Genomic DNA, 17861 nt, shown 5'->3' on the forward strand with positions numbered 1-17861 from the left:
CGGTTGCCTACATTACCACCCTAGTTCGAACTAGGGTGGTAGTGTAGACATACCCTAAGTTATTTTTAACTTGTTCTTTTTCTATTTTAATTTCTGAAACTACATCATTTTCACCAGTATTCACTATGTTAGATGTCCAATATCCACAAACTTTCTTGGAGAAAACCAAAACAAAGAAGTCATTAAGCATTTCTGCCATTTCAGCATTCCCAGTTATTGTTTCTCCCTCTTAATTAACAGGTCTACCCTGTCCTTGGTGTTCCTCTTGCTTCTAATATTTATGTAAAATGTTTTCTTGTTACCCTTTATGTCTCTAGCTAATTTGAACTCATTTATCTAATCATGTATAGTCAAGTAATAATAATCAAGTAACAGTCATATCTAATCCCTGACCTTTTCACTTACTTTTGAATCAAAACAGTTTAGGATAAATCTGAACTTCAGTGACAAAATGTAACCTAAATTTCTCAACTAGAATAAATGTTCTAACATTTCAGAGGTAATAATTGTGCTTAATAACACCTGATATGATTGAGGCTTTTAACAAAGGGCTTCTGCCTTGAAACTTTTTTACTGCTGTTCATAATTTGACGGGTAAGAAAAGTTATTGTCAACTGAAGAGTAAATGCATATTATTAATAAAAGTATGTATGTAATGGGGTATGCAAACTCCATACCAAGAGGCGAACTAAGGGTTAAAATCCTTCACTGGGAGAAAGAAAAAGATCTGTCTGAGCTGCTATGTCTAGAGGCAATCTGGCTGAAAGTACAGACCTAAGCAGGGACATGTGCATCCTGCAGAAGAATGCACAATATTGTTGATGGGAGAATTTTGGCTTTTTCAGCCATGGTGTGCTTTTCTGGGAAGGATTGCTGAGAAGAGATAGAGTCCATCTGACCAAGAAAGCAAAGAACGTCTTTGGACATCAATGTCCCAATCGAGTGAGAAGGGCTTTAAACTAGGCTCAAAGGGGGCTGGTGATAAAAGCCCACAGTTGGTTAATTAAAAAGGAAACCCTTAACATAGGGCAAGAATGGTATCCTCCTAAAGTTATGTTTATTCTTTTAGAAATATAGTACGCTTTTGGATTTTTTTAACCAATTCTGTTCTCACTACCTTTACTCTGTATCTCGTATCTTTTTTAATAAACTTATTATTTGTTTTATTGCTATAAATTTATGTTGGTGTTGTGTTAAGTAAAATGTGACTCCTCAGCTGAACCAAACAAGCTGATGTGTACAACTGTGTTTTTAGAGACAGCAAACTTGGTAGTTTCTGTGAATGCCCACTGAAAGGGCTGGATACTACAGTGGAGTGCTCTTCGCAGGAGTGTAAGGATTGGGACGCATCTGAAGTTAACCTTCAAGGCAAAGAAGAGGCTGGCAGAGTCTCTTAGGTAATTGAGTGGCTAAGAGACTGGAGTGATAAAGAGCTGACATCCAGCTTAGCACCAGCAACTTAGATGTCAAGTCAGGAAGTTCATCCAGGATATATAAAGAATTAGCTGAGGCAACCTCAGACCCAATCTCACCATGTTTGAGAACTCATAGTGGACAAGTAAGTTACCAAGAGAACAACGGAAGAATGACTGTCTCAGACAGGGAAGAAAAAAACACAGCTGCTTCTCATTAAGCAGCCAGTCAGTAAGAGTGGGAGTAAAAGGGATCTGGACCTATATAACCCAGATCTAACTCATTTCAGTTGTGGGATATGTATGGAAATAAATAAACAAACACATGAATAAATGGAGATTAAGAAGTAACTATTAGCATGGGAGGTTTAGATTAGCTATTAGGAAAAACTGTTCAACTGGAAGGCTAATTAAGCACTGGCATAGGCTTCTGACTTAAGGTAGACTGGGGAATCCCTGTCACTGGAGGTTTTTAAAAACAGGTTAGATAAACCGCAGACAGGGATGTTCTAGATATACTTGCTCCTCCCTCAGCACAGAGAGTTGTGGAATCTCTCTATCACTGGAGGTATTTAAGAGCAGGTTGGATACACATCTATATGGTATGATCTAAACAGTACTTGGTCCTACTGTGAGCGCAGGGGACTGGATTTGATGGCCTCTCAAGGTCCCTTCCAGTGCTAGGATTCTATGATGAAATGACTTCCCAAGATCCCTTCCAGTCAGACTTCTCTGTGACTCTATATACTATAAAAACTTCTAGTTGTGATATAAATCAGCTTTGAAAAAAGGGGAAGAAGTAAGCTAGATGGGTTCGCAGCTGGGAAAAGGCAAGAAAAGAGTCTTCCTGATCACTTATTTTTTGTATTTTAAAGAACTAAAAATGTGTGTCTATGTAGAAATTTGTATTAATAAATATTCTTTTTACACTCGTCAGCAGATCTCTTGATTTTTTTGAGCTTTGAGGCAAACAACAGAATACTTCCTGAACCCAAACCATAATGGTAAACATTTCATTTTTAAACCTAACAAAATCTGGCACCAGCTCTTGCTTATCCATCTGTGAAAAAGCTGACTCTATATACTCCCTGAAGCAATGGGAGTATAAGCAACTTTTATTTTCTCTTTTCTGAAGAAAGAAAAATGATTTTATTACCTAAAAGCTGAGAGAAAGAGAAAAGGGAAATTAGTCCCTTATGATTTGTTTTGGAGAAGTCAAGGATATGGGTTTGTGTCCTGAGAAATAAGACACTATCTTTTGTGATCCTTTCCCAAGAGATTTTAAATAGTAGAATCCTTTCCCAAGAGATTTTAAATAGTAGAACCTGTTTCTTAATAGATGGAGCTGACTAAAATCAAGTTCTGCTCGCTGACCCACCCACAATAGTTCACATTGAAAATATCCATTTACTAAATACTCCAAATAATCTCCAGAAGGTAGTTCACTGTAAACCATGTGAGGGTATGTCTACACTACCCTCCTAGTTCGAACTAGGAGGGTAATGTAGGCATACCGCACTTGCAAATGAAGCCCGGGATTTGAATTTCCCAGGCTTCATTTGCATAAGCGGAGAGCCGCCATTTTTAAAACCCAGCTGGTTCGAACCCCGTGCAGCGCGGCTACACGGGGCAAGAACTAGGTACTTCGAACTAGGCTTCCTAGTTCGAACTACCGTTACTCCTCATTTCACGAGGAGTAATGGTAGTTCAAACTAGGAAGCCGCGCTGCACGGGGTTCGAACCAGCGGGGTTTTAAAAATGGCGGCTCTCCGCTTATGCAAATGAAGCCCGGGAAATTCAAATCCCGGGCTTGATTTGCAAGTGCGGTATGCCTACATTACCCCGCTAGTTCGAACTAGCGGGGTAGTGTAGACATACCCTGAGTGATTCTATGACTTCTTTCTCAAATGGACAATTTCAGAAGGTGACAAACATGGTAGCACTGACAAATGCAGATAGCCTGAATAACATAATACCTCATTGCCATGAGACAGGCCTTCAAATAAATACCTATATTTAATCAATATTTTTGTCTTATTTTAATTATAACTACATTATGCAAAAATAAATTATTATGGTGGTATCCATGATCCATAGTCCTCTGACAGGTTTGTGCATTTGGGGGATCTGGTGTTTTTGTTAGGAGGGTTTTTGGAAACTCACAGATAAGTTTTTAGTGATTTATTAAAAACAGGGTTGATTAGTTAAAAGTTCAGAACAGGATTACAGATTTTTTTGAAAACAGTCTATTAGTTGATCTAGGACACACTGGAAGTTTTAAGTAAATGTAGAAAGCTGGCAAAATCAATCTCAGCAGAAGATGGAAAATCTAGTGGACAGAAAATCTTAAACTGACCCTCTTACAAAATTTTCAAGAGAAATTTTAATACCTAGTATTAGTATGTGCCTTGTCCATGAAAAACACAGGGAATAGGCCCTCCAACTGCCCTTACAGAAACAAACCACTTCAAATGGGCAAAATAAGTAAAATTCAAGCTGTTCTTTGCTAAGAATGGCATGGAGATGCATTCACTAAGCAGGAGTCATTAAAGGGATCATGTCTCAGGTGCACAGATGGAACATACATAGCGACGTATCCCTTATTATAGTGTAAAGCTTTTCTTCCCCACATCTTGCAATGCTCCTAGCAAATTTACTCATTTGAGTGGGCACATGGCCTTGATTACTCTGTGCCCATCTTTCCTACTTTTCTATCTACATACTTTTATGACCCCCATTACTACACTCGGATCAATTATTTCCATCATCTACTTTTTTCCAGAAAAAATGAAGATCCAACAATACTAAAAAGTTTAATCAATTTGTGTCCCTGTCACCTAATTGCTTCCGTTGAAGCCCCTCTCTAAAACTGACATTTTCATAAAGAAATGTTTTAATTTTTCAGTTCAAAACAACTTTTCCTTTGAAAATTTTCATGCATTTTATCAAAAAAATCAAAAACATTTTAAAATGATCAAACCAAATTGTTTCATTTTGGGTAGAAATATTTTGTTCAACCTAAATTAATGTCTTTAACTTTTTGCTTTGCCAAACATTTTGATTTTGGTTCAATGCTAAAAGATTTTCCTGACTGTATTTAATTGCTAGCCAATTAAAAATATCAATTATTCACAAAGCTTTACTCAAACAATATATTTATCCTCAACGCCTTTAGAAAGAACTATTGGAGAAAAAAACCATTATCTCATAACATTACAGATAGAGAATTGACACACAAACAGAATCACAAGGGTCACAGGAATGGCAAATTGGGGAGTACAGGCAGTCCCCGAGTTACGCGGATCCGACTTATGTCGGATCCACAGTTATGAACGGGACTTTTCTCGCCCCGGAGGACTGGAGCGGCGGGACGCCCAGATGTGCTGCAGTCCCGCCGCCCCCGTCCTCCGGGGCAAGAAAAGCTGCTCCCCGTCTCTCTGGTCTGCAGGGAGACCGGGAGCAAAGCCTTGGAGCACGCCCACAGCGGGACAGCCCTGGCGCGCCTGGGCTGTCCCGCTACGGGCGTGCTCCGCGGCTTTGCTCCCCGTCTCCCTGGTCAGCAGACCAGGGAGACGGAGCAAAGCCGTGGAGGACGCGGGCAGTTCCGCCACCCGCGTCTCCCTGGTCTGCTGGGGGGGGTGCAGCTAGTGCCCCCCCGCCCAGAAGACCAGGCTTTTCTTGCCTACTCCTGGGGTAGAGCAGCTGGGGCACTGCCGGGTTGGTCCCGCAGCGCCGCTCCTCGGCGCTACTGGAGCAACCCAGCAGCACCCCAGATGCTCTGCCCCAGGCGTCCCCAAGTCAGCCGCTGCTGAAACTGACGAGGGGCTGACTACAGGGAGCCCGAGGCAGAGTTGCTCTGCCCCGGGCTTCCTGGAATCAGCCGCTGATCAGTTTCAGCAGCAGCTGACTTGGGGACGCCTGGGTTTCTTAAGGTGAATCCATATGTAAGTCAGAACTGGCGTCCAGATTCAGCCGCTGTTGAACTGATTAGTTTCAGCAGCGGCTGACGCCAGTTCCGACTTACATACAGATTAAACTTAAGAAGAAACCTACAGTCCCTATCTTGTACGTAACCCAGGGACTGCCTGTATAGCTAAATCTCCTGATGGCTGAAGTGATTCAGTATTAGCCCCAATGAATTCACCCTTCTGTAGTTTTAAGGAGGGACCGGAAAAAGGAAAGGGACTTAGCCTGGCACACAAAATGTGCAAGACAACTCCAAATAGCATGGTCACAGAAGGAGTGATTTTAAGAATGTGAGAACAGACAGAAGAGAGAATTTAAAACTAAAGATGCTTGAGGAGAGCAATAGAAAATGAGAACGGGGCAGAGGTGTTTAAGATTATGAAGGGGGAGGCTATGGAAGAAGAGAAGAAATCTATTGGTAACAGTGGGCCTGGCCACAGAATGTAAAGGAGACTGACACAGACTGCTATTAAATTTGCTTCTCTGCACATTTTATCTGATGTCACTTCTTAGCACCACATAGCAAAATACAGTAATAAAAAATTCCAGGTCTGATATTGATATCAATGGGGAATAATATGTACCCTCGAATAATTGGGCATCAAAAACTCTTGTGTTATTTCTCTGATTCTTATCCAATCATCTTTTTAGGTTGCAGCCCAATAGGTACGACATGCAACATGGTGAGACATTTTCAGTGAGGGAACTTTTGAAGCAGGAAATGCCAGCAGTCATCATGCTCTGACAAACACAAGAACTACTGCACAAGTCAAGATAGATTTCACCTTTGACACACAAAGTAGAGAAACAGATTAGCTAGGCAGCTTTTTAAGCTGTTGGCAGGAGATAACTATTAGTTCAATTGCAGTACTGGCCCAGAAAGGAAGTTGCTGTACTCATTACTGGAAAAAGTCTTATTCATTAGATTGTTCCTCATGTTCCAGTATGACTTTATGGGGCACAGGAGCATTTGAAGTCATAGTTTCAGAAAAGTTTGCGTTGATGTACTGAAGTAATGTGCATCATATCCTGTTTTCTGAATACTGCTTTGGCATTTTCAGTTTAAAGGTCCTTAAATTTGTATGTTTTCTCAAGGGTCTCACTCTCTTCTACTAAAAATTTCGTCGTCAAAAATATGCACCAACACAAAACACTGTCTGATGCACATAGAAGGTGTGATTTTCAGTTTCTCACTGCTAGACAGGTTAGCAAACTGTTTAATTTTAACTTCTCAGATTTCAAAGTGTGTGAATGCAACAGCTATATACAGAATGAAATAAAGCTAAATAGAAAGATGCACTGAACTACTAATCCATCTGATTTGCCAAGATCATAGAGGGCATAACTGGTCACTGCCTTAAGTTCCGAGTGCTTATAATAGTAGCTCTTCGTATAAGTGTCACTGTATATTTGTCTAAAGAAATCAAGAAAGGACTTAAATATGTTGTAAAGCATATGACGGGCAGAATATGTAAAATGTAATTGATACATTGGTTTACGTTAGCAAATTTTGTGTTAAAATTGCTTTCAACAGGAAAGCAAGATAAAACAAAGGTATTTTCTCCAATGTGTGATTATAGTTATGAGAAGTTTATCTAACCTGAGGTGAGTACATTCTGAACTTAGATGAACAGTCCTAGGGCATGTCTACACTACAGTAATTTCAAAATAATAGGCTTATTTAGAAATAATAAACCCTAATTTCATGAGGAATAACACCTATTTCGAAATCGCTATTTTGAAATAGGGTGAGTGTGGATGGCGCAGCTGTGTTTATTTTGAAATAATTAGCCTCCGGGGCTTCTCACAGCTGCCCTGGTGGTCACTCTGTCCACACCCCTCAAAACTCTATAGTTTCCCTTCCCTTGTGGGCTTTAAAGCTGCAGGCAGAAGGGAAAGGGCCTGTGGCATGACACGGGCCCTGTTCACACAGTGCCACATAGCAGGACCCTGCACAGCCTTCCCTGCTGCCGTGGCAGATCCCAACACTCCTTCCGAGCAACCTACAGCTGCAAGCACACCAGCAGCCTCCTCGGACTGGTGTGGAGATCCTGGATCTCAGAGGTCTGGGATGAGGCCTCAAACCTACAGGATCTCCACACCAGGTGCAGAAATGCTGACATCTATGGCTGAATGGTCCACCAGCCTGGCCCAGAAGAGCCACACACGCACACTGGACCAGATGTGCATGAAAATTAAAGAACTGTGCCAGGCCTACACCAAGGCCAAGGCCCCATCTGAAGCAGCACCCCAGACCTGCCACTTCTACTCCCAGCTGGATGGTATCCTGGGGGGGGGGAGCATCAGTCCCTTCCCCGCCCTTGTCATGGACTCCAGCCTGAATAATGCCCATCCTCAGCCTTCAGGAGGATGGGGTTGTGGACCAGGAGGAGGAGGAGGAAGAGGTGGAGAACGAGGAGGCAGCTAGCCTGGATATGGTGCCCACCAGCCAGGAGATAGTTAACACCCTGGAGCTGCTCCCTCGCTTCCAGGATGTCTCCCAGGGCTCGGATGAGGCTGGGGAAGGCACTTAAGACGAGTTCTCAACCTTTCCCTATCTACACCCAGGGGCAGGCAGTGGGCTGCATGCTCCTCACTCAGACTTCTCAGCCTGGGGATCACACAACTCCCTGTGCACAACAACCTGAGCATCATTCCAGAGCAGACAGCCCCACGAGGCAGCCACACAGGCATCTATTACTCCTTTTCACAAGGTTCCTGGACAGGCCTGCCTTACTCTGGACCCAGTGGTGGGACACCTTCCCACCACAAGCCACCACTAAGGAGGCTGGGGTCATGGAAACATACAGCACTGCCACACACGGCACAGGCTCATGCCCATTCTCTCACTTGAGTATCTGCTCCCACTTAAGTGTGGCGAGGCAGAGGACACCAATCCCCTGCAGGGGAGCCTGACAAGGGGAGGAAGCAGAGGGGGCCCTGTAGCACTCTCTCCAGAAAGCTCCCTCTGCTGCTCACACACACCTCCCCCAACACCCTCTCTCCAGTGGGCAGGAATAGAAAGTCTCTCTCTGTGGGATGCCACCAGTGTCAGAACTGGCGTGTGTGGAACACAGAGGGAAGCTGAGCTACCCTGTCCCCCCTCCCACCCACAGGCTCCTGGCCTGGTGGCCACCTTCTCATACCCGTTTGTCCCTGGGACGTGGGGGTAGTGAGTCTCCCCTGGGATGTATGTGATCTTGCAGGAAAGTGCCCACTGTGCAGGCATCAGATTGCCTTGTTTGAAGCCATCATCTTCTGAATTGAGATCTTCAGTGTTGGCTCAGACATTAGGGCTAGTGCACTGGGCTTCATGCAGAGTTTCTCCTGGGATGACTATGCTTCTCACTTTTATTCACAGGTAGACCAGCTGTGAGTGTGGTACATTCACCACTTCCTGTGCCATTAGCACAACCCTGCTAGAGCCACAGGCAGAGAAGACCCCAGGATGACCTAGAGAGGGAACACCCCAGTGCCTCCAGTCCCTGAACCACAACTTTGAGGGTGACTGCCAGGAACACCGTGCTGCCTGGGAGCTGCACCACAACATCTGGGAGCAGCTGTCCCAGCAGCATGAGGTGATGTACATGGAATACAACATCACCATTGAGCACCCGGTCGCCACCACTGAGTGGCCCAGCAATTGCTCACCAGCACCTATTCCCCCCGATTCCCTCTTGCACCCACTCCCTCCCTGCCCCCACCCCCTGGCTTCTCCTCCTAGCTCCCCTCCCCACCACACACCCCCACACACACACAGCCACCAAGGCCCCTGCACAGGAGGTGGTGGGACCTCTTGAGCTGTCAAGGTATCATGACACACCTAAGGCAAGTGCCAGTGCCAGTCCCAGCCCTATCCTTGAGTCCCTCATCCCCCCTTCCTTCCCCTTTCTCTCCCCTCCTAGGTCCTTTCACCAGTCCCTCCCCAGTTATATATTCCCCCCAATTAAATATAACAGAGTTTATTGTTTCAAACAAAAAGGTTTTTTTTTTATTTGGTCTGGAGGGGAGGGTAAGGGAGGGGAGGAGAAGAGAAGGTTGTGGGAGGAAAGGCACACAGGGGCTATGCAGAAGACCCTTGTGAGTAGGCCAGGGGGAGAGAGTGTCACAGCTGGCCTTGGCTGAGACTCTCCCTCAGGGTCTTCCTGATGAGCACAGCCCCCTGATGGACTTGCCAGATGGCAGTGGAGCTTGGCTGTTCTAAAGCCCTTGCAAGCCACTCAGCCTCTGTCTCCCACCCTAGCAGCAGTGTCTCCCCCTTGTTCTCTTAGAGGTTGTGGAGGACACAGCAGGCCACCACCATTTGGGGGCTGTTCTGGTCACTGCAGTCCATGTGGGTGAGGAAATATCAGTCTCTCTCCCTGAGATGGCCAAAGGCACCCTCCACAACAATGCAGCAACTGCTGAGCCTGGTGTTGTGCCGTTCTTTGGTGGGGTTGAAGCATCCCATATAGGGCTCCATGAGCCAGGGTAGCTAGGGATAGGCTGTCATCCATGATGCAGATGGGCATGTTGACATTCCCAACCCTGATGTTGCAGTCAGGGAAAAGAGTGCTGGCATACATCTTCTGAGACAGGCTGGAGTTCCTAAAAACAAGGGCATCATGAGCCTTCCCCAACTACCTGATGTTAATGTCGGTAAACTGGTCTTGGTGGCCAATGAGGGCCTGCAGCACCATTGAAAAGCATCTGACGAAGTGGGTCTTTGCCCACGAAAGCTTATGCTCCTACACTTCAGTTAGTCTATAAGGTGCCACAGGACTCCTCGTCGCTTTTGCAGATTCAGACTAACACGGCTACCCCTCTGATACTTGATCCCTTTCCTATTGATGTAATCGGAGGACCAGTGGTAAGGGGTCTAGATAGGGATGTGGGTGCTGTCAATGGCTCCCCACAGTTGGGGAAGCCCATGCTGGCGAAGTCAGTGACCATGGGGTCCACATTGCCCAGGGTGATGACCCTGTGCAGCAGGATGGTGTTGATGGCCCTTACCACCTCTAGAAAGATAGAATTATAGGGTTACCAGAGCCCTTAGGAGTTCCCCGAGCCCAAGCTCCTTCCCACATCAGGACTAATCCCAACTACCCCATCCCTGGCAGGGCTTTGTGAAGGCAGGAATGAAAAACCTCCAGCGATGGGGATTCCACCAACCCCCTTCCCTAGGGAAGTCCATTCCAGGAGTTCACCATCCTCCTAGGACAATAGCAAGAGAGTCAAACCTGCATGACCACGGCCCTGATGGTTCATCTCCCCACAGTGAACTGGTTCCTGACAGAGCGGTAGCTCTCCAGTGTGGCGAGCTTCCAAATTGCAATGGCAACATACTTCTGGAGAGAAATGGTGGATCTCATCTGAGTGTCCCAGCACTGGAGAGCAGGGGCGAGCCACTCACAGAGCTCCAGGATGGTGTGCTTCCACATGCAGAAGTTCTGGAACTACTGCTGGTTGTCCCACTGCTCCATAATGATCTGGTCCCAACAGTCGGTACTGGTCTCCCAGTGCCAGAAGCGGCAGTGCACAGTGTACAGGGGAGTGTGGGAGGCAATGTGGTGCTTAGGAGCACCTGGGCAAGGAGGTTCCCCAATCCAGGCTGGTCATCTTGCTCCTGCAGCACCACATAGGCAGCCTGCATAAACTGTGCTAGGAGTTGCAGCAGCCAATGATTGCTTTTCAGCAGGTCCAGCTCCATAGTGGGAGTGTTGTGTTATTCACAAGGGCAACCAGAGCATGCAGTGTGAGTTTACTGTCCCTCAAAGAGCAATGGAGAAGAGTCTGAGTCATAACTAACAGCTTTAAAGGGGAGCCCCTTTATGCACAAGCCTCAGATAGCCTCAAGAAGCAGCTACAAGTGACAGCATGCTGTCCTGATGCACTTCCTGGAATGCCTCAGAGGATCCTTACATGCAATTGGGACTCCAGTGAATGTGGACACATTGTTTCAATATAGATCTATGCTATTTTGATAGGGATTTGTAGTGGACATGCATTATTTTGAAATAGTTATTTTCAGAGTTATTATTTTGAAATAATCTCGTAGTGTAGACATAGCCTCATAGATATAAATAAGGCCTGAAAATAACAAGTAATTGTATCAAAGTCAGTAGAGTTAAACTAATGTAAGGGTATGTCTACACTACAAAGTTAATTCGAAATAACAGCAGTTATTTTGAATTAACTTTAATAGCATCTACACAGCCAAACCCCTATTTCAAAATAAATTCGAAATAGTGGAGCACTTATTTAGAATTTGGTAAACCTCATTCTACGAGGAGTAACACCAAATTCGAAATAGCTATTTTGAATTAAGTGCTGAGTAGACCTCCTTTTCACAGTTTCCCCAGAGGTCCATTCCCCCCAGTTTTGTTCAATAAATCCAGTTTCTATTTTTGAACATACGTGTCTTTTATTTGACATCAGGAAGGGGGGCTAGGGAGGGGTAAGTGGAAGGACATGAGGGAGGAATGAAGCACGAGCCCCCAGTGAGGAGGACCGGGGAGGCTCCGAGGGCTCCTCGGGGTGGATGCTCTCCCTTAAGGCTTCCTGGATCCTGACAGCCCCTCGATGGACCCCCTGGATGGCAGCCTGCAGCAAGCGCAGCCGGACTGATGGCAACGACTCCATGAGAGGCACCAGTGTGCCCAGGGGCAGCTCTGGATCCATGTTGCCGAGTGCTGTGGTGTCCCGAGTGCAGGCACTCAGGGCATTCCAAGACACGACTGCTTTGCTGTCCCTCATTAAGGTAGACAAGCAAGCGGAGAACTCTGAGAACTGTCTGTCCGGGGTGGTGGTAGGGTCCCTTTAAGCATGAAGCTCAGTTAGCCTTGGGCAGCAGCCCCACACACTAAGTCCTAATTTGATGCCCTGCTGGCACTGGTTCCGACCAGCCTTAACTTCGGTTCAGGGTCCATTCAGTGTGGACATGGTATTTTGAAATAGCAAAACGCTATTTCAAAATAGTTTTTGTGTATAGATGACTTATTTTGAATTAGCATAATTCGAATTAACTATTTCAAATTAAGTTAATTCGAAATAGTGCTGTAGTGTAGACATACCCTAAGAGAGATCAGAATCAGGCCCTACACATTTAAACCTGCTAATGTGCAACCTAACTGTTTTTGGAAAGTACATGGTGGTAAATACCTGCATACCTTGGGTCAAAAGATCACATGAACCTAGTAAAAATATACTCTGATTTTCAAAAATAGCCTAAGGCAATCAGGTGCCCAACTCCCATGGACTTACAACAGAATTTGGGCACCTAATTGCCCAAGGCACTTCTGAAAAATCTCAGACCTATGTGATACTAACAAACTATTGAGTGATTCAGAAACATATCTAAATAAGGTATTGTTCAATTTTTTAAAAAATGTGGCACGCTCATCAACATTTTGCAATATAGCAAAATGTTGGAATTCCCAGCATTTATTTTAAAATATTTTGTTTATGGAACTATACGTAAGAACTGAAAGAATCTGAGCATAACATACCTCCTTATTCTGTCTCCAAGCCTTCCAATCTAGAAGTTTGGAAAATGGGTGTTTTGACTATAACCAGATGGCTGGAGGTTGCCAAATCATCTACATCTTCAGCATGATTAATATTTTAGCAACTCTAGTTTTTATCAGGTTTATGGAATTTGGTCTATTTGTATCCCCCTCAATGTCAAATATACTTCTGATTTATATCATCTCATTTTCCACAGCTATGTCAAAATGGTTGCACTCAACTATAAATTCATTGTTAAAATATTATTTTAATTCCCCATTACCTTTGCTGGTGAGTTTAAGATTTCACCATTCTGCAGCAGGCAACCTCGTTATTAACATACTTCTACAGATCAGACTGGCTTTAATAAAAAGCTTGGCTATACTAAATGAGGGTATGTCTACACTAGAAAGTTAGTTCGAACTAACGGACGTTAGTTCGAACTAACTTTCCTATGCGCTACACTAGCGCTCCGTTAGTTCGAACTTAATTCGAACTAACGGAGCGCTTAGTTCGAACTAGGTAAACCTCATTTCACGAGGACTAACGCCTAGTTCGAACTAGCTAGTTCGAACTAAGGGCTGTGTAGCCCTTTAGTTCGAACTAGTGGGAGGCTAAGGCTTCCCAGGTTTCCCTGGTGGCCACTCTGGCCAACACCAGGGAAACTCTATTGCCCCCCTCCCGGCCCCGGAGCCCTTAAAGGGCCACGGGCTGGCTACTCACTTTGTGCCAGTTGCAAGGCTGCAAGCACCCGTGCCTGCACAGCCTGCACCTGCCACACTATGAGCCAGCCATCCGAGGGCTCCCAGCCCTCCACTGCTCCCCACGACCAGCCTGCCCGGGGGCGCAAAAGGCGGGCGCCCGCCTGGTCAAGTGCGGAGATCGTGGACCTCATCGAGGTTTGGGGGGAAGCCTCAAATGTCCACGATCTCCGCACTAGCCACCGGAACGCGGCCGTCTATGGACGCATGGCTGCCAGCCTGGCCGCCAGGGGCCACCAGCGCAGCCGGGAGCAGGTGCGCTGCAAGATTAAAGACTTGCGGCAGTCCTACTCCCGGGCCTGCCTGCCAGGGGCTGACCCGGAGGCCTGCCCCCACTTCCATGCCCTGGACCGCATCCTGGGGCCTCATGCCGTCCCTGCCCCCCGGGACGTGATTGACCCCGGGGCAGAGGGACCGCTCCTGGACACCGAGGAGGAGGAAGAGGGCTCTGAGAGCCAGGAGCCTGCTGCCAGCCTTCCCAGGACCCGGGACCCCCGAGGCACCCCACAGAGCCGCTCGCCTGCATCATCAGAGGCCGGGGAGGCGTCCACCTGTGAGTACCCTCGTGTTCCCCTTATGTGTACGGGGGGCTGGGGCGAGAGGGAGCCCCGGGACCGTGCGCCTGGGCCTTGCCCACCACGGAGCAGCAGCTGGGGATCCTGCAGGGGCCCTGGCCTTGCAGAGGGGAGCTGGGTTTCACACACCTGGGCCCCTGGGGTAATTGACCGCTGGTCTTCTTGCACCACAGCTGCAGCACCGGGGACTGCAGGGCGCACCACCCCGCCTGCAGCAGCCGCCCGCGCCCGGGCAAGCAGGACAGCCAGGAACCAGGAGGACTACCAGAGGTGGCATCTCCGGTTCCTGGACCGACAGCTCCGTCTCCAGGACCACTGGGTCCAGGAGGACCTCAGGCTGCGCCAGAGGAGTCTGGAGGCCCTGGAGGAGCAGGGCCGTGCCCTGCGAGGCCACCTCCAGAGCCTGCTAGACCGCTTTCCATTTCCTCCTCCCCCTGCTCCCCCTCTTGCTCCCCCTCTTGCTCCCCCTGCTCCCCCTCTTGCTCCCCCTGCTCCCCCTCTTGCTCCCCCTGCTCCCCCTCTTGCTCCCCCTCTTGCTCCCCCTGCTCCCCCTCTTGCTCCCCCTGCTCCCCCTCTTGCTCCCCCTCTTGCTCCCCCTGCTCCCCCTCTTGCTCCCCCTCTTGCTCCCCCTGCTCCTCCTGCTCCTCCTGCTTCCGCTCCTGCTTCCTCCACACCCCCTGTCCTCTCTGCCCCCCCCTCCACAACCATTCCCCACCGACGCCCCCGGACCCGCAGTGTGGCGAGACGGGAGAGGCACCCAGACTCCCACCCCTGAGCTTTCCTTTCCCTTCCTCCCTTCCCTCCCCTCCCCTTCCAGCTCCCTCGTCCCAGGTTTCCCCCTCCCTTCTCCCACCTTCATTCCTCCCTCCCCCACCCCAGTTCTGTGAAATAAACAGACGTTTTTGTTGGAAAAACAGGTGTCTTTATTTGACAGTAGGTAGGGAGGGGAAAGGGGAAGGGGGGGGTAGGGTGGAAGAAGGCCCCGGTGGGGCATGCAGGGAGAGGTCAGTCCTCCTCCTCCTCCACCTGGAAGCTCTCCCGCAGGGCTTCCCGGATCCGGATGGCCCCCCGCTGGGCTTCCCGGACGGCGGCGGTGCGGGGCTGACCGTAGTGTCCAGCCATGCGGTCAGCCTCAGCCATCCAGGCTGGCAAGAAAGCCTCCCCCTTCCGCTCACACAAATTGTGGAGCACACAACATGCCGCCACCACGGGAGGGATGTTGTGCTCGGCCAGGTCCAGACGGGTGAGGAGGCATCGAAAGCGGGCTTTCAGTCGCCCGAAGGCCCCCTCCACCACGATGCGGGCCCTGCTCAGCCTGTTATTGAAGGCCTGGCGGGAGGGATTGAGGTGTCCCGTGTAGGGCTTCATGAGCCAGGGCTGCAGTGGGTAGGCGGCATCCCCCACCAGGCAGACGGGCATGTCCACGTCCCCGACCCTGATGTGGCGGTCGGGGAAGAAGGTCCCGTCCTGCAGCCGCTGGCACACGGAGGAGTTCCGGTACACCCGGGCGTCGTGTGCTTTGCCGGACCAGCCCACATTTATGTCCGTCAGCTGTCCCCGGTGGTCACATACGGCCTGCAGGATGACGGAGAAGTACCCCTTGCGGTTCACGTACCGGGACGCCTGGTGTTCCGGGGCACGGATGGGGATGTGCGTCCCGTCGATGGCCCCCCCGCAGTTGGGGAAGCCGAGGGCGCCGAATCCCCGGATGACGGCGTCCGGGTCGGCGAGGCGGACCACCCTGCGGAGCAGCACCCGGTTGATGGCCTTGACCACCTGCGGAGAGAGACACAGCAAAGCGTCAATCAGTGGGGCGCCCGGGTGGCTGGGAGCGTGCGTGCCCTGGCAGTGCCCCGCGCCCCACTCCCGGAAGCAACCCCCCTGGCGGCGTGTAGTACGGCTGGGACAGCCCGACCCCTCCGGTGCGGGGCGCCTTCGCCTCCTCCCGCCCCCCCCTTTGTCCCTGGGGCGGCCCATCCCCTCCTCGCAGCCCCCCTCCCCCCCGGCTCGGTGGCCGACGAGCGCCGTACCTGCATGAGCACTGCTCCGACAGTGGATCTCCCCACGCCGAACTGGTTCCCGACGGATCGGTAGCTGTCCGGCGTGGAGAGCTTCCAGAGGGCGATGGCCACCCGCTTCTGGAGGGGGATGGCGGGCCTCATGCGAGTGTCCCTTCTTTGCAGGGCAGGGGCGAGCCACTCGCAGAGCTCCAGGAAGGTGTCCCTCCTCATCCTAAAGTTCTGGGTCCACTGTCGGTCGTCCCAGTGCTCCAGGACGATGCGGTCCCACCAGTCGCTGCTGGTGTCCAGACGCCAGATGCGGCGGGGCACGCCGGTGCCGGGGCGCTGCCGCGGCTCCTCCACGGCCCCCAGGGCGGCCAGGCGGAGAGGCAGGGGGCTGACGTTCCCCAGGTGGTGCCAGGCAGCCTCGAGCCATTGCTGGCAGGCTTGCAGCAGCAAGTCCAGAACGTGCACCAGAAGGTGCAGGGCGAGCCGTGGCTCCATGTTGCCACCTGCGGCGGCCCCCCCGAAGGGAAGCACCGACACAGACGGGCACAGAGACCGACGCTTTGCTGTCCCTCGGCGAGGTTGGCAAGCAAGCAGGAAAAGCTGAGAACCGGCTGTCCAGGGGGGGTCCCTTTAAGCACGAGCCTCAGATAGCCTCAGACAGCAGCCACACAAAGCAACTGCTGACCTGATGCCCTGCCAGAACCGGTTTCAGCTGCCCTTAAATGCCCCCCTGCGTCCAATCAGTGTGGACGCGCTAGTTCGAACTAGCAAAACGCTAGTTCGAACTAGTTTTTAGTTCTAGATGCGCTAGTTCGAACTAGCTTAGTTCGAATTAACTAATTCGAACTAAGTTAGTTCGAACTAGCGCTGTAGTGTAGACGTACCCTAAGTCTAAAGTAAAAGTAATCAACTTTTACATCCCAGATGATTTTCTGGTTATATACAGGCTGATCAATTTCTTTAAGTTCTAAGGGCCAAGTTCTGAAAAATAATAGGTGAGAATGCTATTCTTTCCAAGGAACGGGGATATGATTTTTTTTCCACAAAGAAAACAGGTAGTTCAGATAAAGAAGATTTTAATGTAACCAATGGATGTAAGAAGACAATCTAAATGTAGCCAGAAGATATAACTAGGGTTTAACCATTATTAATTTTGCAAATAAATAAAATATTTAGAAAGTATTTTGAAAGATATTCAGCTCATTAAAGCAAAATGAACTAGTTTCCACCAATATTATTTTTTCAGTGAATTACTTATTTATCCATAGTATTCTTAGATATTTTCATCCTCTAAGTAAAAATTATTAAAATTAATGAGATCTAGGGTATTCAAGGCATGCAGAACTGGATGTTAGCTGTTGTCAGAGCTGTTGTCACATTCAGATATTTCCATTTTGGAGATCATAGTATAAATATTATGAAGTCACTTTTCACCATGGCTTGGTATTTTAGCTAAAGCTAAAGCTATTACATAACTAGTCACTCATATTTCACATTGGACTATCATTCTCAGACTTAGTTTACTGGGGCATTCATATTTTCGGTTTTTGCAAACTTCTTATAATAATCTAACTCATTACACAGCACACTTCAAGTGTTCTAGGATTCAAGAGGAATTATCTGTTGGCAAGCTGTACAAGCCTGGACCTCTAA

At 48.6% G+C, this 17861-nt stretch overlaps 2 protein-coding genes across 2 annotated transcripts in view; both read left to right on the top strand.

Moving 5' to 3' along the window:
• Window positions 1-17861, top strand: part of LOC142830168 (uncharacterized) — a 163633-nt gene that overhangs the window by 12182 nt on the left and 133590 nt on the right. The gene's annotated exons all lie outside the window — the stretch shown is intronic.
• On the top strand, window positions 13759-17000 carry LOC142830291 (uncharacterized). Its single transcript, XM_075934419.1, has 2 exons — window positions 13759-14177; window positions 14373-17000. The coding sequence occupies exons 1-2, from the start codon at window positions 13832-13834 to the stop codon at window positions 14972-14974; spliced, it is 948 nt and encodes a 315-aa protein (XP_075790534.1). The 5' UTR covers window positions 13759-13831; the 3' UTR covers window positions 14975-17000.

This window comes from Pelodiscus sinensis, chromosome 7 (assembly GCF_049634645.1).
Source record: "Pelodiscus sinensis isolate JC-2024 chromosome 7, ASM4963464v1, whole genome shotgun sequence".
NCBI lineage: Eukaryota > Metazoa > Chordata > Testudines > Trionychidae > Pelodiscus > Pelodiscus sinensis.

Excerpts from the sequence above, each read along its gene's own strand:
- LOC142830291 (XM_075934419.1), top strand. The coding sequence starts at position 13,832 with ATGGCTGCCAGCCTGGCCGCCAGGGGCCACCAGCGCAGCCGGGAGCAG. Across the intron at positions 14,178-14,372 it reads GGCCGGGGAGGCGTCCACCT|CTGCAGCACCGGGGACTGCA; the intron begins GTGAGTACCCTC and ends CTTGCACCACAG.